Source organism: Paramisgurnus dabryanus, chromosome 20, assembly GCF_030506205.2.
Source record: "Paramisgurnus dabryanus chromosome 20, PD_genome_1.1, whole genome shotgun sequence".
In the NCBI taxonomy this organism is placed as follows: domain Eukaryota; kingdom Metazoa; phylum Chordata; class Actinopteri; order Cypriniformes; family Cobitidae; genus Paramisgurnus; species Paramisgurnus dabryanus.
In genome coordinates, this window is record NC_133356.1 from 18,680,764 (window position 1) to 18,703,208 (window position 22,445).

The window sequence follows — 22,445 nt, forward strand, 5'->3', positions numbered from 1 at the left end:
TTAAAAAAACAATGCCATGAGGTAAGAATTAATAGGGTAAACAAAATGTAAGCTTAATCTGCACTTCAAAACACTTCCATCATTGAGGAAAAGAGCTCTTCAGTTCCACTGTGGAGTCTGCCATCATTGCTTTTAAGAATTGATGAAATTAAAAACCTTGATTTTATTAATAAAACAAAGTTAAATTCAAGCTTATTTAAAACTTAAATAAAAAATGTTTTACTCAAGTTTTACAGTATCAGTCTTTGTGAGGTATGCTGTCAATCAGATTTAAAACATTTTTGATTGAGATCACAAGTGGATTATGGGTAGTGCTTCATGGGCAGCAGGAGGTAGCTGAAAGATGTTAAATAAATTAAGGAAAGTTTCAGAACCCAAATTTAGCCTGTTTACTTTATTACAAATTTAGGTTTTACCTTATAATCACAAATGTTATTTCACAAAATATTTATATTTAAATGTTTGTAAGTAAGGGAAATAAAGGAATAGGAAATACGACAAAATGTCATGATACAATATTCTTGAAAGCTCGTGACTGCTCATCCGAGGGGCGCAAATTCAAAATGAGTCTTCGGAGTGTCAGGTGTGTTGCTCGTGTTTTCAAAATTTGTGTTTGTTGCGTCATGTGAACCATGTGTATCACCTGTTTTCTCAAAATAAGTGCCTGCTGCACACGCGTCAAAACCATTTATGATAAAAGAGACGCTCACGTTCACAAAATACACGCAAGACACTCCCTTAACAGTAAACTCTGATTACGCATGAGATTATGCGAGGGATCATAAACCCTTTAGACGCGTCTGCAGCAGGCACTTATTTAGACACATGATGCACACAGGAACTCTCGATGCGCAGAACACATATTTTGAAAAAAGAAACCACACACACGTGATGGCCTACATACATGTTGTGACAAACTTCGCATCGAGCGCCTTCGAAAAAAGAGGTCACCGGCCGCCACAGCTTGAAAATGTAAAAAAAGTAATATAAATGGATACTGCAAATGATGACATACTGGATTACACTGCACTTATGTACACACAATTGTAAAATAGGGCTTTCACATATTAGTGTAAAGGATATCATATTTTGCTGTTGAAGATGACCGAGGAGTTTCTCCAGAGGTGCGTAACGACGAAGGGAGGGTGCAGAGCCAATCATGATGAGCTTGTGTTTGGCTCTAGTGATGGCCACATTCAGCCTGCGCCAGTCTTGCAGCAATTCTCCCAGCTGAAAGAAGACAGTAAGACGAAATGATCAAGCATATAACCGCCCAACATTACCACCACACCCATAGACACACAACAGATGCAACCAAAGTTCAGTTTGAGGGCTCTATATACAGGAACGGTTTATCAGACTTACGTTGCCATCAGTGTTGTTCCTAACAAAAGACACAATGATGATGCTTTTGTCACGGCCCTGGTACTTATCCACAGTATTGACTTCCAGAGCTTTAAAGGCAGGTCCCTGCATCAGACTGGAGATGGTTTTCAGCTGCTGCCGATACGGGGCAATGACCCCAATGTCAGCTGCCCTGCATCCAGCCTACAACATAAGCACAATGCAAGAGCCAGCATTTTATGTTATAGAAGCTATTATTTATGTCAGATAAGCTATTATCTGTTTATAACAAACGACACGTTCTGACCTTCAGCAGTAGGGTGACAATAGCATGTACCAAGATGGCTTCCGTCTGGTTACTGATTCCACCTTTCTCCACTGTCTCTGGAGCAGGAACCTGTTAAAATGGCAAGATTTAGGATTTAAAATGAAAAAGTTTGATTTATGACTTTCAAAACAAAAAGTCTAAAAAAAACAAAGTCAGACTGACCTCAGAGGTATTTAGGAAACAGACGGGGTTGTTGGGCTCCAGTGCGGCTTGGACCCAAGCAATGTACTGTGGCTCACATACATAGAGATCCAGCTCTTTCTCAACCAGCGCTCTGCTGGGCAGCTGCAGTACTGCACTAGCTGTTTTATCAGAGCCACACTCCAGTTTGCCCTCATACATAAGGGCATTGCTAAGAGACATGATGGCACTGAAAAGTAAAAACAGAATAGAAAAAGAGTATTTTAATGATTTGAATATTAAACAATATTTTATGTTAACATAAAAACCATTTAAAGAGGGCACCTATTATGCAAAATCCATTTTTACAAGGTGTTTGGGCATAAATGTGTGTTGGACCACCATTCAATGAAGATAATCCAACCAATCCTTATTTTTAATCCCCATTAAACCAAAGCAGTCTCATTGGACATGCAGTTTTAATTCTCTTGTTAATGTGACGTCACAATGATAATGACAATATATAATAGTATGTGGGGTATTTTGAGCTAAAACTTCACAGACACATTCTGGGCAAACCTGAGACTTATAATACATCTTGGGCATAATAAAAGGTCCATTAAATTGCATTTTAAGAAACATAACAACCAAATGCATCTCAAACTGGTTTAACCTCACCTGTTCATTCGGTACTGAACGTTCAGCTGAACAACTGCATCGCTGTGGTGCTCCAGACGTTTGAACAAACTCTCATCCATGCCCAAAGCCCTGTGTAACATTAAAAGTAGAGTTTTAACGAAGATAAAAATGGAGAATTAAGGTAACTAAATTATGCTGATGATAATAGTGTGTTAGCCTTCTAACCTCAAGGTCACATATTGAATCTCTGTTACATTAAGATAAACAGATGTGGAACTGAGATGCTTACCTGGCCTCAGCATTCTGTACAATAGGAGGAAGCTGTTGGTGATCTCCCACCAGGACGAAGCGCTGAGCATAGAACAGGGGACCCAAACACACAGGCTGACTGATCTGAGACGCCTCATCCACAATGCAGAAGTCAAAACGTCTACGGCTGAAAATCGGATGTTTCACACCCATACAGGTGGTTGCCACAATGAGCTGAAAAGGACAGTAAAGCAATGATTTTTTGATGTGGTATACTTTGCAGCAACACACCAAATATAAGGCAGTCATGTTTAAATTAAACAGCATTTCAATAACATTATCCTCGAAGCGTCACATAGAGTATACTGTATGTGTAATATATGCAAGTCTGAGCCGTGTAAGATCTTTTACTTCTTGGTTGTAGAGTTGTTCCAGCTCCTCCAGGGTTTGTATGCCTTTGGCCCGACCCGACTCCTCTGTGAAGGGCAGGATGTCATGGTGCACTTTCTGAGCACGACCCAGTCGAAGGAAGCCGATCTTAAACCTCTTGAGCTTCAGAAGGATGTTGTCCACAGCTGAATGCGTGTAGCTAGTGAGAAGGACGCTGAAGCCGCAAGCATGAAGAATACGCACCTGTAAACAAGAAGGTTAAGAGAAAAATCGATACAAAAGCAGATGTATTCACTGTTCAAAAGAAATAATAATTATTATTAGAGATGCACAGAAATTAAATTTTTTGACAGATACGGATAACCTAGTACAGACAGACATCTGCCGATACTGATGGTTTGATGGTTATATAAACAACATTAACTAAATTCTAAAAATTACATTAATAGTGAACATTAAAGTGATGTTTCCTTACATTTTCTGTAAACAGAGCTCAAATTCATTGCATTTTCCTGTTCTCTTTTGATTGAAAGCATATATCGGCCATGACTATAGGCAATCACCCGATAGTGTAAAAATTGCTTTTATCGGCTGATACAAATTATTGGCCGATATATCAATGCATCTTTGATTATTACAAAACGTAGTTATTTTAAGGTCAATCCAGGGCAAGAATATCAATTTTTATCAAATTGAATACATAAACTCTTACCAGTGTACAAATGGTTGTAGTTTTCCCAGTACCAGGCATTCCCACAATAAGTGTGTAATCTTTGGACAGAAGTACTTTTTTCATAGCTTGTTTCTGTGGTTTGTTAAGTCCTAACAGGGAACATGTCATTAAAACGTATGTCTACTATTTACGAGAGGAAATCAAGGGCACATTTAAGAAAGATACGATTTAATCCATGGTTACCTTTCAAAATGTTGGCCACGGTGTCCTTGGCATCTCTAGGTAACACACTGCTCAGGCTGTCAATAAACTGTGGAGGTCTGAAGTCCACAATCAACTCCCTTAATCTTTCACTGTATTAAACACACATAGGCATTGCTTAATAAAATAAAATCATTCTACCTAAAAGGAAGATTTAGATGAATAAAAAAACATATCTGACCTGGTTGGAGTGTTTTCCATTAGCATAGAGAGATTTCCTAAATGGGTGCTAAGACCACCTGCGCCTTCATCCTGGTCCAGTCGGAAAACTGTGTTTGACGAATACTTGGAAAGATTTCTGGAACGGTAGGAATGTGAAACTAAGACATACACTCTCTTTATATTCAAATTTGGACATTGGAGCGCAATTAGTAAATGAGCAGGGAAACAATGTAAATTTACAGTGCCTGCATGAGACTTACTTATCCAAAGAGCAAATTAGTCCAGTGATTGTAATGTCTGTGACGTATCCTGTAGCCAGGCCTATGAGTGACGAGTCCTGATCACTGATGACTATCCTATCACCCACTATGAGCCCGGTGAGAGTTTGCTCCCTTTCCATTTTCTCAAAACTGTGCTTATACACACCATCAGACAGAACGGTGACGCTTCCAGCTAACCGCATGTTTCCCATGCAGCCGCCACTTTTCTCCCTGAGAATAATTCAAATACCAGACACAAATCCAAAACCACGCAGTTAATTCAATCACAATAGTTGTATATGGGCCAACATTTAAAACCAACATTTCAAAGTGCAAAAAAAAAATGGCTTAGATGAGATTGTTATTGACTTTTGTTTTGTCCACTTTTACAAGGTGTTTGGACATAAATGTGGGGCAGTGTGTGAAGAACAACCCTACAATGAAAAAAATCCAAATCCCCAATAAACCAAAGCAGTCTCTTTAAACATGCCGTTTTGATTTTCTTGTTAATGTGATGTCACACAATCAAAGCTCCGCCCACTGCCACTGACTGACTGGTTAATTTTACCCAAGAGTTTTCCTAAATGTGTTTATTAGCACATTGCAGCAGATAAAGATAATATTTTTTCAGACTGTATTCACAGAAATCAGATCTATTTTTAACCAAAAGTGCTTACTGTCTGCTGGTAAGGGAGTGAGTAGCAGTAGTTCATTTGCATATAAAGGCGCACACACATTAAAGGTTTTCAGTGAGTCCCGTACAGGTCTGGATATTTTAAATGGTTAATCGGGTTCTGTCCCAGTTTACTTACTTCAGGGTCTGATTAACATTGTGTGTAATACCAGAGTTGATCGGAAAGCACCCAGCAGTGATCAGAGTAAGTCAGCGCCAACGCACTACAGGGCATGTGCAGTCTCAAGTGTGCCAACAGTATCTATGGCGACTGACAACTGGCTCTTGTTTAAAAAATTGTGACCAAGCGCTGCACTTTTTTTTCTCTGAACCGTCTTGTAATATCTAAAATGTTTTCGTAGAGCACAGATATGGTAGCAAATACGCAGCAATGCTAATGTCAAGCCCATTGCACTGAACAAGTAATCATTATTATAGTTCCAACGAGCAAACCGTCATTGTTATGCAAACTAACTGACTCAAGATATAAAAATGCAGAGCTGTAATGCAAAGTCACCCATCACTGGGACAGCAAGTAGATTTTTGAATCTGAAATAATGAGTGGATTAAGCTTTTTTAATTGGCAAGAGAGGAATAATATTGATATGGATATGCAGGTATAATAAAGTCAGATAACAGACAGGTCTGCATCAGGTATAACATTTTTGGCATACCTCGGTTCTACACAGGTTTGGGTCCAACTTTCAAATGTTAGATGGGTTAGGGTCGGTTCTTGGTAGTACATTCACAGGTCTTTTCGGGACATTTTTGGACCTGTGTAGACCTCTAACACACATGAAAACAGCGCTTTTTTGCTCCCATGCTATACCAAATTATCTGTGGGGTATTCTGTGCGGAAACTTTACACCAACATTCTAGGCAGACTTGAGACTTAATGTACATTTATTTGTTGTATCTAGCAATAGTCACAAAACACACAGAGGGATAAAATTACATCCTGATCACTCTGTCTGGATTTGTTGTATGATAATAACTAACTGTACACAATCCCTTCCATAACTTTGTTGTAAAAATACTCACCTCTGCTGGGAAGTCTGAAGCCAGATGTTGCGACGGCCTCCTTTGTTTTCCATAGTGAGAGCCTCCAGTGTGCAGAGCAGCAACCAGTGGCTGAAATACTTAAGGTGCACCTGGCTGAGGTGCTGGCTCTCCAGCTGCAAAAAGGCCTTTAAATCTTCACTCAAGTTCTCCTCTGGATCTCTCTCTATAGTTCTGAAAAAGAAACCAGTACAATCAAATAACTGCTTAAAAGTTTTTAAAGATAAAAGGGTAAGAGACACACATACCTATTGTAAAGTGCACAGTTTCTTCTCTGGGGACAGTATTTGCAAGTCTGTTGGTCAGAAACGATTGAGGGCAATGGAGCCATTTGACTTTTACCATCCACCTTGACCAGGTTGTTGCCAACGTGATGAGCCAACGTATTTCTTATTTTAATCAGCTCTGTGAAGATGAAATATTAAATATGAATCAGTAAGCAGTTAACTGCTGAAACACTCTCAAATTTTATAATTATTTGTAACACAAAGCTATCGTGTTGCTTAAAAACATAAATGAATTATGGGTTTTTACAACATAAAGGCTTTGGTCCCTTTAAAGTGCACCGATTTCATCGCTAAAAAAACACTGTTATTTTGTGTATTTGGTATAATACTATGTGTTTGTGTGGTTTATGGTTAAAAACACATTTTCCACATACTGTACATTTTTGTAGGTCCAGATTTCACTCTCTTCCAAAAACACACAGATTTGAAAAGCTCTGTGTCCCTGATTGGCCAGATAATCTGTATGTTGTGATTGGCCTATACACCTCTGACGTCAGCTGGAAAACGCTCCTTACAATGTTGAAAGATTCAGTCACAATGCAATGCTAACAGGAATTAACTTACAGTCCAAAGCGAGAAGAATTATGATAATGTCGGTCTTGTCTACATCAACAATCCCAGGAAGTAAACGGTTGTCTACAATCCGTGTGTTTGTTGTAGTCCAAGAAAAGAGATTTACGTTGAAGACGATAACTCGTGTCATCGTTTACTTTGCGGTATGTAACTTTTGCATATCGTTAACATGTTCTAATACACACTTACACACCAAAGGAAATGTAAAAACGTGAATCGGACTATAGGTGCTCTTTAAAATGGAAAAGAGAGACCAGACGTTTTTAAATATGTTTTTGTGTTTGTTGAGTGATATTATAGTTCATACATGATAAAAAACAAATCAAACAAACCTCTTCTGTCCATATGGTTGCCCACAACAGGATGTAAACTGCCAGTCTTTAAGTAAACAAGAAATCCAGCTTCTGGATCACAACGTCTATCCATGCACATTAGCGTGTACAGAATAACCTACAAAACGGATAAATGCTTTCAATCACAAGAAGGGATTATTTTTTTCACACAACACATTTACAGTTTCGTAGTTGTTACCTGACTGCGATGCTCAATGGAGTTGGACTCTTTGCCGGTTTTTAGCTCCAGAGGTACAATCCTATCCACTGGCTTTTTTCCCTTCCGATGAATCCTGACTCCAGCAGTCACATCGATCTTCCCCTTCAGGCCAAACCGTGGAGACCAGATGTTCTCCTCGATGTCTGCAAAATCTGTGACTGTCACGCTACAGGTCGCATCTTGCTTGCCGAGAGCACCGTCACTAGGGCTGGTTAATAACCACATTGGTAAAATCAAAACTGAACCCATCAGTAATGCTCAATGTAAGCATTTAAACCTTTAATGCAAATAGCCTTATTTGGGTAAATTAAATAATAAAATATAATCAGGGTTCCCACACCTTGGTTAACCCTCAAATTCAAGTGCTAAATGTGGGGACACATTTCAAGTGGAAGCAAGGTTATATCGTGTTACTTTTAGATTTCGAAAGAACTCGCGCTGCGTCACTGTGGTTACACTCTGGGGACGCCTCCAATGGTAAGTGCGTCCGAATGTGTATATCAAATTCAACCAATGGTGAGACTTAACGAGAAAGACAGGGTGATGCGAGAGCCAGGAAGTATATCGCTATCGGAAATATTGCCAAAGATGGCGTTACAGGGACGCAGGAAGTAAGGCAAGGGAGACGCAGCGTCTTGTTCCCTGAGTTACATACGTAAACTGAAACATTTTCATGTGTCAAACACAACGAAGCAAAAAAGCATTTTGGTATGAATCAACATTCGCATACAGAAGATATAAGCATTTAAAGCGAACAGTTTAGCACGTTTGCTTAAAGTCTAGAATTTTTATGATATTATTCTAAACTACACAGGGAATAATATGGATTTTTTTCCAGAAAACTTCTTGCATAAAATAGATTCAAGCACTTTCAATGTATGTATATTTTCAAAAACTTCCCAGGGCCTTGAATTTTTTACCCAAATTCACAAACTTTCAAGGACCTGTGGAAACCTGTACACTTACAGTTTTAGGGTCAGCTGTATTCTCCCAGCCTGTGGTGTAGTATGGAGATATTGTTTTGCCCACTCGGATAAAGAGGGAAGATATTCTTCAACTTCTTGTCTCATATCAGCCTGGGTCAGCTTTAGACTGTACCTAAACAAAAATCAAAAATACACATGAATACTCACAAACTATAGTTTGTGCTATCTTTTACAAGCCTTTTATAAGCTCTGACATAAAGACCTGTTCCTGTGACTAAATGTACAACCACAACATCTGTATTTGATCGCTTACATTTGTCCAAGGTAGTTAGGGCTTTTCAGTGCCTCAGTGGCAAAAGCTTGTATCCTCTCTGGAGAAAAGTCTGATGACATAGCTGCTTTTTGAAAGATATCATGAACTATAGTACCATTAAGCATCTGCTTGGATCCACCATCAAAAGCCTGTGCAAATAAATATCACAAAAATCACCACTTTAAAGTCCTAAAAATTAGACACAGGAATGGGGTTTGCATAACTATGATAATGTATGTAAAGCAGAATACATGCACGTACAAGGTGCTTATAAAAAACACTGTGTAAACAATATTTTTGTTTTCCAGTCATCTGTAGCTTTCATTTTCACACCTTGAACATCTCTCCCAGCACACCTCTCCTCATACAGCGAATACTGCTGGCAATGCTGGTCCCAGACATAAGCAGGTCAGGCATCAGAACCAGGAAACCAGAATCCCTATCAATCGTCCATAAACCAGAAACAGACTTCCCTTCCAAATGAATGACGTCCCTCACTGCAACTGGAGTACTCTCCCTTTAGATGAAAAAGTTAACCGTTTTATTATATTTATCAAGAATCCCAAGTCATGCGAGAAAAACGAACCAGAAAACTTTCTCTAGTAAATAACATTACATACCAGCCATCTTTGAGAATGCAGGTCTCTGTGGGATGTGCCGTCTTTGAGCAGGTGATGAATAAGTGCTTCTCAGTGTAACCTTGTAGTGAGGTCACTTCCTGTACATCCAGAACCCAGTATCGATTATGAACACCAGAGGCCAGTATAGCATGTTCTGGTATGCCTTTGTTTTTCCTAAAAACAAAGATAGTTAAGTTAATAAATGCACAAATGTTCACATATGCTTAGATGTACAAGTAAATCGGTCATACTCAAGATTGACTTTCTTGGGTTTTGGCGCCTCAGATTTTGGCTCCATGACATCATCAAACCAATCGTCGAGATCATTAAATTCATCCTCGAATGAGTCTGACAAAGACTTCCCATCATCACTGTTGTTTTTCTTTTGCAGCTCTGCAGTAGCGTTTAAAGGTCTCTTCATAGTGACCGGACAGTTGAGAAAAGTCTCTTTTTCTTCCTCGCTGAAATCTTTTTGAATTCGTGAATCATGTGAAATTTCACCGTTGGCCCGTTTTGATTCTGAAACTATACTCGGGTCTGACTTGGGCTTTGCATTAATAGAAAATGAATTCTCTTTGTCTTGGGTGCTACGGCTGAATTGGGGAGAGTACTTTGAAAGCTTCACGGTGCTATTTATTTTTACAGAAGGTTCAGGTGTCCATCGGCTATTCTTTAAATGAGAATGCTCAGGTTTAATTTTTTTCTCAGGACTCTTTGAAAATGCTTTTTGCATGCTTGCAGGTACATTTTTATTGGCCCCTGGTAAGCTTGAGACACAATCAGACCCTATGGGGAGTGTTTGAACTTTCATAGTCTTGGGGCGTTTGGCACTCTGGATGTTCTCCGAGCTGTGCAACAATCTCTTCACAGAACCAGACTGATTTGTGCCGTTCTTAAGCTCAAAACTGTCCAATGGCTCTGGACTGCTGTTTTTCTGTGGCAACATTAGCTTGCGTGTCATCGTGCTGGTTTTACCCCTGACAGGTTTGGAGTGCAGACCGCGTGACACAGGTGAGTGGTTCTCATACGAGTTGTCTGGAGAGACGTTGCTCTTGGTCCTTAGACTATCAGGTGTCTCTGGCACAGCAGAAGCGCTTGGAGAGCGCAGGATCTTTTTCTCCTCCACAAAACCAGTTTTCATTGAAATGGAGGCTCCAGAGGTCCTTTTAGGGGACTTTGCTGAAACCTAAAAATACAAGTGATACTCAAAGATATTTAACTTTTACAAAACCATACAGCTTACTGCACTCAGACTAACATCATGACCTTACCTTTGAAAGAAAAAAGGCAGAAATGTTTGACTGCACTCCACTGTACTCCATCTACAACATCATAAGATTTATATTCATTCAGTGAAGTGATTTACAAATGAAAGCATTTAACATTTTGTCAATGAGTTAACAGCAAATGTTAATAGAGCTGTCAGTAACAGCCAAATTATCATCCATTGTCTCGTTACAGGAAACATAAGTTAATGATATTTAGAGTAAAATCAATCAACCCAAAACATGGTTAATGTCTTTTTACTATAATAAAAACCATGCAGAGAATCGACACATTTTAACAGTTTTTAATAGTACAAAGGTAACGTTAGACCTTAATATATTTTTAAATAAGAAAACATCCGTGTTAACTGTCGAGTACTTACAGAGGATCGGCTGGATTTACACTTCATCATCGCGACTGTAGGTAACGTTAAGGGATGCAATACGAAACAATACTGATCCAAAGTCCGAAGATTATATAAAGCCCTGCTGATTTAACAACGTAAGTTACAAATCACATCACTGTAACAACAGGACATTACAAACGGCTGCTGTTGTTGTTTAAATTTCATTTACGCAAAACAGATAACCTCACAAAGTAACATAAATCTAAAATGTTGTCTACGAATTAAACCATGTTTTAAAATACAATGTTAACAGTACTGTATCTCGTCAGTTTAAACTCTGTAATCTCGAAATTCCCGCGTAATAAGCACTGACAACAACACATGAGTAAGATTCTTCTTTGGGATTTGATGGCGGCTTACAGACCAATACTGCCATCTACTGTATTGGAGTGTCATGGCTTCATTGATCTCTTAATTTAAAAACCAATTTATGAAAAACTCTCTATTTCTGAGATCAATTTAAGGTCCTATTTAACTCATGGTTTGTTCATATATTACTGAAATATTATTTTTTCAAAAAAAATTTAATCCTCGTCTTTGTTATGTGCTTCACCGACAGTCACACAGCCACCTAGAGGCGCTCGTGGTCATTTTGTGTAGAAACATCATTTATAACAGAGCCACAAACGAGTTTATTAAAAGCAGCTTATTAAAGTCATTCAGGTGAAATGTTTTAGTAATTAACAATGAAAAAAAGCGGATAAAGCTTTTGCTTTTTTGAGCCCTATAAATTAAAGATATAAGTATATTTTTAAACATTTTTCAGTACATAGACATAACACAGTAAAATATAACAAATAGAAAAGGAAAATTAAAACAAAAGAAACAATTTACATAAAATATGCTTTCAGTTTTTTTCCCTTTTTTAACTATTATTACAAAATGCAAAATAAGCATAAAGGTTAAGCCAAAGGATAGTGACAATGCAAAGGTTGCTGACAAAACCCATAACAACACTAATAGAGCTTTATATCTAAATCTTTAGTGTTTTGATGGGACAAAATAACACAAAAATAAAATAGCTTGTGCTTTTGCTCATTTATTCATAAAGTACACACAAAAGCACACTGTTAAAGGTATGGTTCACCCAAAAATGAAAATCTGTCATAATTTACTCACTCTCATGTTGTTACAAACCAGATTTCTTTGTTCTAATGAACACAAAGAAAGATATTTTTAGGAATGTTTGTAACAAAACCGTTCACGAGCCCCATTCACTTCCATAGTATTATTTTTTCATATGGCTCAAAATATCTTCCGTTTAACATTGTGTTTGTGTGTACTTTATGAATAAATGTGTCTAATGATGTGCAAAAGCACAAGCTATTTTATTTTTGTGTTTTTTTGTCCCATCAAACCACTAAGGTTTTAGATATAAAAACAGTTTCACAAGTCATAACTAAAAAAGCACTGCTGTCAAGAACATTCAGGGTCAGGAACATTCTAATTTTTCAATGCTCTCATTCACAAATATTTCTGGTGTGTTTTACAGTTTTTTGTTATAAAGGCTTTTGTAACGCTGGTTGAACACAAATTTGTTCTCTGACAACTTATGTTTTAATTTAAGTTGAATCTGCCAGCTCATATAAAATCATGTGTGTGACATTCCTCACTCCTGTTCAAAATTGGAAAAACATCAATAACTCTCTGAATAGAGAGTCTGAATTAAATCAACAAACAATCTGCATGTGTAAAATATATCTACCGTGTTTAAGTTTCATGCTATATGTGTTATATACTGTATTTTTATTCTATGATTATGAGCCATTGAACCACTTTGATTGCTATTTAGCACCCTTTGTTTTTAGGTAACCACAATTTTACCATGTTTTACTACAGTAAATAACCTTAATATTTGCTGAAAAATCATTTGTATTTCTAAAACCTACATTTTATTTATAGTGCTTTAGATGGAAAAGAACATTTACTTGATTTACATCAGCTCATCATTTTTTCTGCACTTAATAAGGTGATTAATGACATTTAAGAGATAACTAGTTATTGTTTTTTTAAATGCCTGTATGGTCCTATTATCAGATATTCAGTTTGTTGTAATGTAATACACTTATAACATAATGTGATATCTGAGACCCGTTTCTGAAATATTCATGCAAAGCTACCACACAGACAGTAGAAGGTCTGCTAACATGGAGGCTGGAGAGCAAGAACTAAAATGTCCCGTGTGCTTAGAGAATTTTACAGACCCGGTTTGCCTTCCATGTGGACACAACTTCTGCCAATCTTGCATCCGAGCTGTCTGGAACATGGATGATGACCCCAAAACATTTAGTGGAGGGCCTTTATTCTGTCCTGAATGTCAGATACTACTTCCCTCTGACCTTAAGCTTGAGATCAACTCAGGATTTCAAAATAAATTTCAAGATGTCCTTGCACAAGATCTTCCCCAGGACCAATCTCAGGTGACACCCTCAACTATCATGTGTGACCACTGCATTGAGAAGACTGAGGTGGCTGTGAAGAGCTGCCTCACCTGTGATGCCTCTCTGTGTTCTGCGCACACCCTCCTGCATCAGCAGAGAGACGTCTTAAGAGGACACTCGCTCATTGAGGTAACAGAGGATTTGATTTCCTTTAAGTGTAAGGAGCATGGAGAGGAACTGAAGCTCTTCTGTCAGGAGGACCAGGTTGCTGTATGTTGTCTTTGCATTGTGGTTGGGTCACATAAGAACCACCAGGCTGTGAAGTTAGAGGAAGCATGCTCAGAATTCAAGGTAAAGGCTTTGATAAATATATATTTTTATTTTAGAGTTTTAACTTGTAAATGATAATATTTATCATTTTGATAGGTACATTTAGTTACACTTACGTAGTTTACTGTGTTTTTTTAGAAAGTGCTAAAAAGCAACGAATCACTTCTTCTAGAGAGGAGAGATTTAGCTGAGTGTGCTGTGCAAGATTTGGGGTCATTATTTTCTGAAGTCTCGGTGGGTATTTCATAAAGAGTATGAATAAATAAAGTAAAAAGTCATAATTTTTTATAGAGGTGTTCACTGCAAAAAATGACTTTCTTAAATATTTTATCTTGTTTTCAGTAAAAATATCTAAAAAAGTAAATATATAAGAAAACCTAAGAAAATAAGTCTAGATTTTAGACAAAAAATATAAAAATTTAAGTGAATGTGTGGTTAAAACAAACAAAAATATCTGCCTATGGGGTGAGAAAATTTTTCTTGAATTAAGTGTTAATGGAAAAAATGTAACTTATTTAAAGATTTTTTTCTCACCCCATTGGCAGAATTTTTTTCTTGTATTAACCACACATTCACTTAAATTTTTATATTTTTTGTCTGAAAACTAGACTTATTTTCTTAGGTCATTTTGATCATCAAGAAAATGCATCTTAATTTAAGATTTTTTAAATATTTTTACTAAAAACAAGACAAAAATACTAAGTAAGAAAGTCATTTTTTGCAGTGTTCTATTGCAATGTAAATGAATCAGTTGCTAACTAACTTAAATTGCCCAAGCAAAATAATTTACTTTTAACTGTGGGTTGATTTTCAGAAAAATGCACAAGCATATCGTCTCAAAATAGTTGAGAAATACAGGCAGATTAAAGCCCAAATTGAGGAAGATCAGAAGTTAATGTTGACCATTCTGGAAACAGAGGAGTTTTATACCAACAAGTGGCTGAAATGGAGAAGTGAATCACTGCAGTGTCACATAAGAGATATTAACACTGTGCTAAAATCAAGCCAGTCACTCCTTCAGGAAGAGAATGACATCATATTTCTGCAGGTTCATATTACAGTTTAACAGTGTGGGATTCTTGTTCGATTGTTTATTTATTTTAGTTATTTGTATGCACATTTTATTTCCTTTTTCCTTTTCGTATTCTATCAATAACAGGCTACAAAATTACTCTTACAGCATCTCAGAAAACATGGACTTGGGTGAGTTTTATAATATTGTCCATAACTTGTGCTTCTCAGTAGATTATGTTATTATTTTCTATGGGGAAAGGTTTCACACTTTAAAATCATCAATTTAACTTTAGTTTTTATTATGCAACAAAACAATGGTGACATATAAATGTTTTCACAAATCCCTCATTGTGGTTGTAGATCCCAGGTGAATTTGCCACATGTGCTTGTAACAGACCAAAAGCACAGCACAACAGAGAAGATGAAGACAGCTGAAAAGCTGGTTGACAACTTACATAAAGTTGTTTTTCAAAACACTCAACGACTCTGGTCTTGTAAGTGTTATCTTTAAATGAGTATCAATTAAAAAGAGACCATTACTGGAATGTCATTGTCTTATTTTACAAAATATGTAAATAAAGTATTTTCTTACTGTGTCGTTTTCACCCTAAGGTCTCAGAACAATAAGTCTAGACCCAGAGACAGCACACCCTGAGTTAAAGGTCTCAGAAGACCGCCTGGAGGTACACTGGAGTAAAAAGACAACCCAAGAGAAGAAACAGAAAGTGCACATCATCACTTCTCAGTACAGTGTACAGGCAAAAGAAAGATTCTCCAGTGGTTCCCACTACTGGGAGGTGGCCGTCTGGAAGAAACCCTATTGGTTGATTGGCTTGTCATGTGGGTCAGCTACTGAAGAAGACAATTCAGTGCATTGCAATGGTGGCTTTAACAATGTGTTTTGTTACATATATCATGGTAATGGAATATATCTTGTTTGTCAGGACTTAAACGAAAAGGCACTGACAATAAGGAAAAAGATCCAAAAAGTTGGAGTATGGGTAGATATTGAGAAAGGGGCAGTGATGTTTTATGACGCGGATACGCTGACATTGCTCCATTCGTTTTCTGTTCATTTTTTGGGGCCAGTCTACCCTGTTTTTAACCCTTGCATTGATATTAATGGGAAAAACAGTCAGCCTCTTGCAATTGTCCATCCAAGAAACAGAAATAATTTTTAAAGCCCCCAACAAAACAGACAACCAATTTCTTAGTAACAAGTAAAAATATCTAACACAAATAAATTTATTTGATATAGCTGAGTAAGTTATAGTTATGTCAATATTTATAGAGGAAGGAATATACATATTTTCCCAATTCTTAAATATACCCATATGCAATAATCCATATGCCTGTGCTCTCACATTTAAATTTTGATTTGCACGTGCATGGCCCCCAGCGCGTTGCCCTTGACTCCAAGCGATACTGTTTAGCAAGAAGTAACTATATAGCAGTGTAAATATGGATTACAGATTTTTACCTTTAATTATTGTGTGCACCATGGTGGGACAATTGTAGTATAGCCTACTTTATTTATTACTAAAGTAAGCTGTTGTAAATGGTTGTGTAATATATTAATACCTTGTCAATTATAATACTTTATTATTAATTATAGAGAATTGTTCAGCTGTATTAAATACTGTAGTACGCAGAAATAGTTTAGTTAGTATACTACAGTATTTTGACCGTGTACTGGTAAATATGAAGTATACTGCAGCATTTTCTTATGCAGGAGGGAGGGGACTCTCTACTCGCTAACTGTTATATGGAAACGTTAGCTCTATTGTTGACAAAAAAAAAATTTCTACAAAGTACGCTAACCCTAGTGCTTTAAGATCCTACTGGTTTGCCGTTAATCTGTTAATGTGATAAGGACACAGGATTGCTTCATCTGCACGCGGAGTTTTTTGTGTTTACTGCGGACCTATCTACTACAGCAACACACTGAATGAAATTATATTCCTGCAGCATCGAACCGTTTTGATGGACACCGTCAGATGTGTGAAGTTGCTTGTGCCTTCAGATTCATTCCTCTGAAATAAGGTATGACACACGTTTGCGCATCATCTTATGCATATAGTGCTACAAGCCGTAAGGTGTGTTCGACTTCATTTGGCGCTGAGCAGACATCGAAGTAGCGCGAGGGTGATTTGAAACATTTTTCAGGAACAGCTTTCGAATCGCTCTCGCGGTACTTTGATGTCATACGCCGATCAGTTTCCGCAGCACCGCGTGAAGTCGAACACACATAGCAACAACGCTATCAAGTAAGCCAAACGTATAAAGTGGACATAAACGTATATACGTTCGCATTGTTTTGGCGTTGACTGGTGCACGTGTTCATTTTCTAATTTCCTCACGAAAGACGTCGTTTAGGTGACTTATTATGGAAATATATTATTTTCATTGGTCAAGGGTGTATATGCTGTCTGCATTTATAACTTTACTACTTTTGCTTTAAATGGTGGCAGGGTATGATGTGTATTGTCAGTTAAGCCCATATAATATGCTTTTAAGCCATCCACAGACCTTTACCCAAGGTTATTGTCAGGAGTCCGAGTCACCTAGAAGTTAATATCCTGGAGCAGTCAGCCTGAGTAAAGTATTATTTCCAAAGCTCTCAGATAACATTAGGCTAACTTACGTAATGCTGTACTGTTCTAGCCCTATGGTTTTTACCAGATCTGTACAAGATGACTCAGCACGTAAAGCTTTCTTAAAGTCTTCACACTAATTTCACTTGTCAAATTTTTTTGTAATTTTCATGAACCACAGCATGTCACAAAAACACTGCTATTAGTCAGATAACAGTGTACAGAAGAGGGTATAAGAAGTTGTGATGATAGACGAGGTAAATGGGATTGGGTCATAGATTGCACCCGAACCAGCATCATCTGCAAAAGCAACTTTTCTGCGTGCAGCCACCATTGCGTAGGGTGCTTTGTGCCCCCAAAGTAAATTCATGACATTACATTCTCAAATATAGAATTTAAATCAAACAAAAGTAATTATACAATGTGCTGTTGGTTGGTATCCTTATTTTTCTGAGGTTTACAGATAAATTAATTTATTTTATAAAATTGGGGCCCCCGGCACCATCTCACGGCCCCCCAGGGAGGAGAACTATTTGTTTGAGAACCATTGTGCAAGAGCACTGCGACTCAATAATGTTTGATGCACATGCACTAACCACTAGACTAGGCCATATCTCAAAGTCTAATGAAATTTTGCTGATTTATGTAACAATTATGAGGCTGCAGGCATAGTGCTATTAGTCCATGACTTATATATCATGCTGATGGCATAGTTTAGTGATTAAAGCTGCTAAATATCACATTGTCACTTTGCCATTGCATGTATCTTGTGATTTTAATTTTTTTTACTTTTTAAAATGTTACAGACATGTTTTTTTTCACGTGTTCATGTAACTTAGGTCACAAACAGGTTAGTGTTGTGGCCCCTTTAACTCAAGTCATAAGACCAGAGTGATGTTGTTCATATTTTAAAGGGGACATATCATGAAAATCTGACTTTTTCCATTTTTAAGTGCTATAATTGGGTTCCCAGTGCTTCTATCAACCTAGAAAATGTGTAAAAGTACAACCCAGTAACTTAGAGGCTGTTTACACTTGGCATTAACATGCATTTTCGTTGATCGGATCACAATTGGATGACGTTAATGCCAGGTGTAAACGGTGTTCAAAACGTTTTGAGCTCGTCCACTTTCGACCACTTTCAACCACATCCAGAGGTAGTCGAAACCACTTTCGATCGGATCGTTTTGGAGTTGCGGAACGCATATGTGGTTGAATGTGTTCGAACAGCCACACGCGACCGCCTTCTCTCCGCCCATTTATCTAATCTGAGGTATTAAACACAAGTTTTACGTCTTTTCGTGAACATACGGTGAACAGCGCTATTTCTAGCCTTTCATTGATAAAACTAAAGTGGAGGATCTCCGTAGTTTCGTTTTGAAAGCGTGTGAAAGTTGCGCGATCCTATTTCATCAATTGCGCTGAAAATTCAAAGAAAGCTCTTACATACACACGTACAAAACTCTGTGCAGCATGTTTACTTGCTAAAAAAGCAGTGGACTCCGACATAATATTAGTTTGTGTTCATATAAACTCATAATTACTCCTGCTCGGGTTTGAATGACAGCAGAGAGACTCGCCCCCCGTCTCACAGACCACCCCCTCACAGTATTCAGGACAGATGCAGTCGAAAGTGGACAAAAGAGACTGATTTAGATACCAGGTGTAAACGTAATGTGTCTCTCTCGTCCACTTGTGATCCGATCGATGAAAACACATCTTAATACCAAGTGTAAACAGCCCCTTAGTTTTGGTAAACCATTCTTTGCAAGCATGGGAAAAAATAGGTCATTAAAATTTGGCTTCCCTTGTGATGTCAGCAGGGGATAATACCGCCCCTTAATCTGCACTATCCAACCACAGCACTGCAATTTAGTGCAGAGATCAGCTCATTTGCATTTAAAGGACACACCCAAAAATGGCACATTTTTGCTCACACCTACAAAGTGGCAATTTTAACATGCTATAATAAATTATCTATATGGTATTTTGAGCTAAAGCTTTGCATACGTACTCTTGGGACACCAAAGATGTATTTAACATCTTAAAAATGTCTTGTGAAATGTCCCCTTTAAATATTGAAATCTAAGCAGGACAAATTGCTTGAGAGTTACAATAGATTGTCACTGATGTATTTATTCAGAGTTTAAGATAATAAAGGTCACCTATTGCTTTCTTTACTCTGAAAAATGACAATGTGTACCTACTGTGTTGACAGTTTGGCTGCTGAATCTCAGGGTTTTTTCTGTTCGGATCACCGCTTGTAATCCACAGCCTTTCTTTAAGCCCTACTACTGTTTAAGTCTATTTAATAGGGACCTTCCCTCAAGCTGGAGCCCTTTTTGCAGAGTTAGCTCAAGCTTTTGCCATCTGTCATTGCAAATTGCACTACTCCACATAACAGACAACAAGACGGCTTACCTGATTGGCTTAATTCTTGAGTGAGGTGGGTCTTAGGAACACGAGTGACAGGGTAAGTGCAGGAAGTCCTGTTAGGGTTAAGACAGGGTTTCAGTGGGGGGGGGGGGGGGGGGTGATGTACTAAGTCGTGTGGGTGGTGTGGTGTAAATCCAGTGTTGGTGAGCCAGTAGGGCAGACCAGAGCTGATTGTCTTGAGGAGTAGAGAAGAAAGGACAGAGATTATATAAACTTGAATAGCATCTTTTTCGGCTGGAGGAAACATACTGTATTCTTATTGCTGCAATGAAGACGGTGGGAAGGAGCGGTTGACGGTGAGTAGACAGGTAATGGGAGGGGTTGACTGTGTGCCTGTGCATGTAACAATTACAGTAGTGAGTACAAGAGGAGGGGTTTAGGGAATCCTATTAGCACGAGCAATGGAAAAGTAGGTTTAAATGGCCTGTGTGACAGAATGTATAATATGTGTTTACGCCATTATTTTAGCTGAAATTTGATAAACACAATAATACAACAGTAAACAATATTGGATGCCAATAATATGAGATTAAATTACTGACTGCTGACTTAAACATTAATATTGTAAATTTTTGTGAATTATCTACCTCATTCTTTATTGTTTTCTTTATTTCTCATCACATAATATAAATAATATTGCTTTTCCACTCTTCTTTCTTTTTAAAACATTTTCTTTTTTTAAGCAGCAGTGAACTTTGTAGTACACGTAGATTCATTCATAACCATTTCTATTTTAAAAAGATAACTCTTCAGAAACGTTTGAAAGTCCATATTGTTGCATGTTCTTTCATTTAAGGAATTTGATCCAAAGACTTAATTAAAGAGGTATCGATTTCAAGTTGTTACAGGTTACCTTGGAACGTCTAAAACCGATAATGTTACAAGACAACCTGTATATAGTCATTATACACTACAGAGAATAAGAGCTTTATCTGCTATGGCTGCCAAGCAATAAGCTTCAATCATTGGCAACTCTCTGCAGTCACAACCTGTGAAAAGCTTTATTTAGCTTTATTAGGTGACGAGGATGTAGTGCTAGAAAGACTATTTCAAGTGTTATTGGCTCAGTCTGGCTGTTCAGCTTTGTGGATGTGACAAATGAGCTTTAATAAATGCAAAATAAAGCATTTATGAAAGAGATCTATTATAAAATCAGTATAGCTATATGTACTGCACGTGTGTGGTCTCTGAAAAGTTTGCACTATCCTCACCTCCTCCCCCAAAACTGCAGTGGTGTTGATGCTGCGGGGTGAAGAAGACTCAATCAATTGAACACAACACCTGGCACAAGTCCAGTCTCAGCCACACTTTCCCCCTAAGAGCTGACAGATCACTAGCAGGTGTAAGGATAGCTTGTGAGAAGTTAGACTATATGAGGACAACAAAACAGTTATGGTCAGTGCTGTATACACTGAATTTATTTGGTTTAAAGTGAACCGACTTTGCAGAAGTGTCTGCAGTCTGGCCATCTCAATGTTTCTAATTATTACATCATTATGGGGTAAAAGGAAAACACCACCGTTTTTCAATATTTTACTATGTTCTTACCTCAACTTAGACAAATTAATACATACTTATCTTTTTTCAATGCGTGCACTTCATCTTTGCACAGCGCGTCGTGAATCTGTTAGCACTTAGCCTAGCCCCATTCATTCTTTAGGATCCAAAAAGTCATGAATTTAGAAGCCATCAAACACTTCCATGTTTTCCTATTAAAAGACTGTTACATGAGTTGTTATTCGAGTATGTATGTACAAAATAAAATGTGGTGATTTTTAAGCAGATAAAAAATTAGAACTATATTGTATGGTTTAATAATTTGTCTAGGCTGAGTTAAGAAAATAATAAAATATTGAAATGTGGTGGTGTTTTCCTTTAAGCCTACAGTACACACCATATCTTAGTCTTTATTTAGTCAAAACAACATATTGTATGTAATTTGAAGAGGAAGTGAGTCTGAGAAATGACTGCCAGCCGCAGTGCCAAGGTTGTTACAGTACTGTAGGTGGAGTTTTCTTTCCTTTCTGTTCCTTTATTAGCATACAAATTTAGATCCTCAAGTAACTCTGTCTGAGTTTCAGCAGGAGCCAAGCTGATTAGTTTACAAAATCTTTATATACATGATTTTTGCTTAAGAGTTATTTGTGGTGTCCTGTGTAAAAAACTATTTTTTAAGCAAAATATGTGACCCTGTACCACAAAAACAGTCATATGGGTCTTTTTTATTGAGATATATACATAATGTGTAAGTTAAATAAACAAGCTTTCCCTTTTTATTGTTTATTTATTGTTAGGATAGGACAATATTTTACAAAAAAAAATGTAAATTGAGAAAATCACCTCCTTAGCAACTGCATCCTCAAGGGTAAGATTTGGGGAACCCTGCTATAAAGGGTTTACATGCCTATCAATTTACTGATACAAATTTCATATGTTAAATCAATGTGGTGTATTGTATAACAGATAGGATTTTAACAAATAAGAAAGTTATTTGCACACAGTATATAATGTGAAATACATCATCAGTACAGAGAAGTGGTCATACAGACCTTTGTGCATTTATTTCATATTCAATAAGAAATCCTGTTT

At 37.4% G+C, this 22,445-nt stretch overlaps 3 protein-coding genes across 6 annotated transcripts in view; 2 read left to right on the forward strand and 1 right to left on the reverse strand.

Moving 5' to 3' along the window:
* Positions 1-224: 224 nt before the first annotated feature.
* dna2 (DNA replication helicase/nuclease 2) lies at positions 225-11,432 on the reverse strand. Its single transcript, XM_065296854.2, has 23 exons — positions 11,078-11,432; positions 10,701-10,751; positions 9,681-10,615; positions 9,430-9,603; positions 9,143-9,326; positions 8,810-8,958; positions 8,537-8,668; positions 7,550-7,778; positions 7,351-7,468; positions 6,407-6,563; positions 6,141-6,332; positions 4,427-4,657; positions 4,186-4,302; positions 3,987-4,096; positions 3,783-3,892; positions 3,092-3,313; positions 2,721-2,914; positions 2,471-2,560; positions 1,835-2,042; positions 1,652-1,741; positions 1,366-1,548; positions 1,082-1,230; positions 225-343 (listed from the first exon to the last, which is right to left on the reverse strand). Exons 1-23 carry the CDS (start codon positions 11,105-11,107, stop codon positions 292-294), a joined length of 4,107 nt encoding a protein of 1,368 aa, XP_065152926.1. The 5' UTR covers positions 11,108-11,432; the 3' UTR covers positions 225-291.
* A 1,572-nt stretch (positions 11,433-13,004) lies between these two features.
* Positions 13,005-16,333, forward strand: LOC135787118 (E3 ubiquitin-protein ligase TRIM62-like). 4 transcript variants are annotated; one of them, XM_065296861.2, is made up of 6 exons: positions 13,006-13,833; positions 13,951-14,046; positions 14,627-14,860; positions 14,993-15,015; positions 15,187-15,320; positions 15,439-16,333. In XM_065296861.2, exons 1-6 carry the CDS (start codon positions 13,210-13,212, stop codon positions 16,005-16,007), a joined length of 1,680 nt encoding a protein of 559 aa, XP_065152933.1. In that variant the 5' UTR covers positions 13,006-13,209; the 3' UTR covers positions 16,008-16,333. The 4 variants fall into 4 exon arrangements, with proteins under 4 accessions (XP_065152934.1, XP_065152935.1, XP_065152933.1 ...); XM_065296860.2 differs by having other exon boundaries at positions 13,007-13,833; positions 14,972-15,015; XM_065296862.1 differs by lacking the exon at positions 13,951-14,046 and having other exon boundaries at positions 13,005-13,833; positions 14,972-15,015.
* Positions 16,334-19,949: 3,616 nt separating this feature from the next.
* The window catches only part of psda (pleckstrin and Sec7 domain containing a), a 36,706-nt gene continuing 34,210 nt past the window's right edge, over positions 19,950-22,445 (forward strand). Inside the window, exon 1 of the mRNA XM_065296857.1 lies at positions 19,950-20,152. The gene's annotated coding sequence lies outside the window, so the exon portion shown is untranslated. The remainder of the gene's footprint in view (positions 20,153-22,445) is intronic.

Excerpts from the sequence above, each read along its gene's own strand:
- dna2 (XM_065296854.2), bottom strand. The coding sequence starts at position 11,107 with ATGATGAAGTGTAAATCCAGCCGATCCTCT. Across the intron at positions 9,327-9,429 it reads TGCATTCTCAAAGATGGCTG|GGAGAGTACTCCAGTTGCAG; the intron begins GTATGTAATGTT and ends TTTCATCTAAAG. Across the intron at positions 4,303-4,426 it reads CTAATTTGCTCTTTGGATAA|AAATCTTTCCAAGTATTCGT; the intron begins GTAAGTCTCATG and ends CTACCGTTCCAG.
- LOC135787118 (XM_065296860.2), top strand. The coding sequence starts at position 13,210 with ATGCAAAGCTACCACACAGACAGTAGAAGGTCTGCTAACATGGAGGCT. Across the intron at positions 13,834-13,950 it reads AAGCATGCTCAGAATTCAAG|AAAGTGCTAAAAAGCAACGA; the intron begins GTAAAGGCTTTG and ends GTGTTTTTTTAG. Across the intron at positions 14,861-14,971 it reads ATGACATCATATTTCTGCAG|GCTACAAAATTACTCTTACA; the intron begins GTTCATATTACA and ends TATCAATAACAG.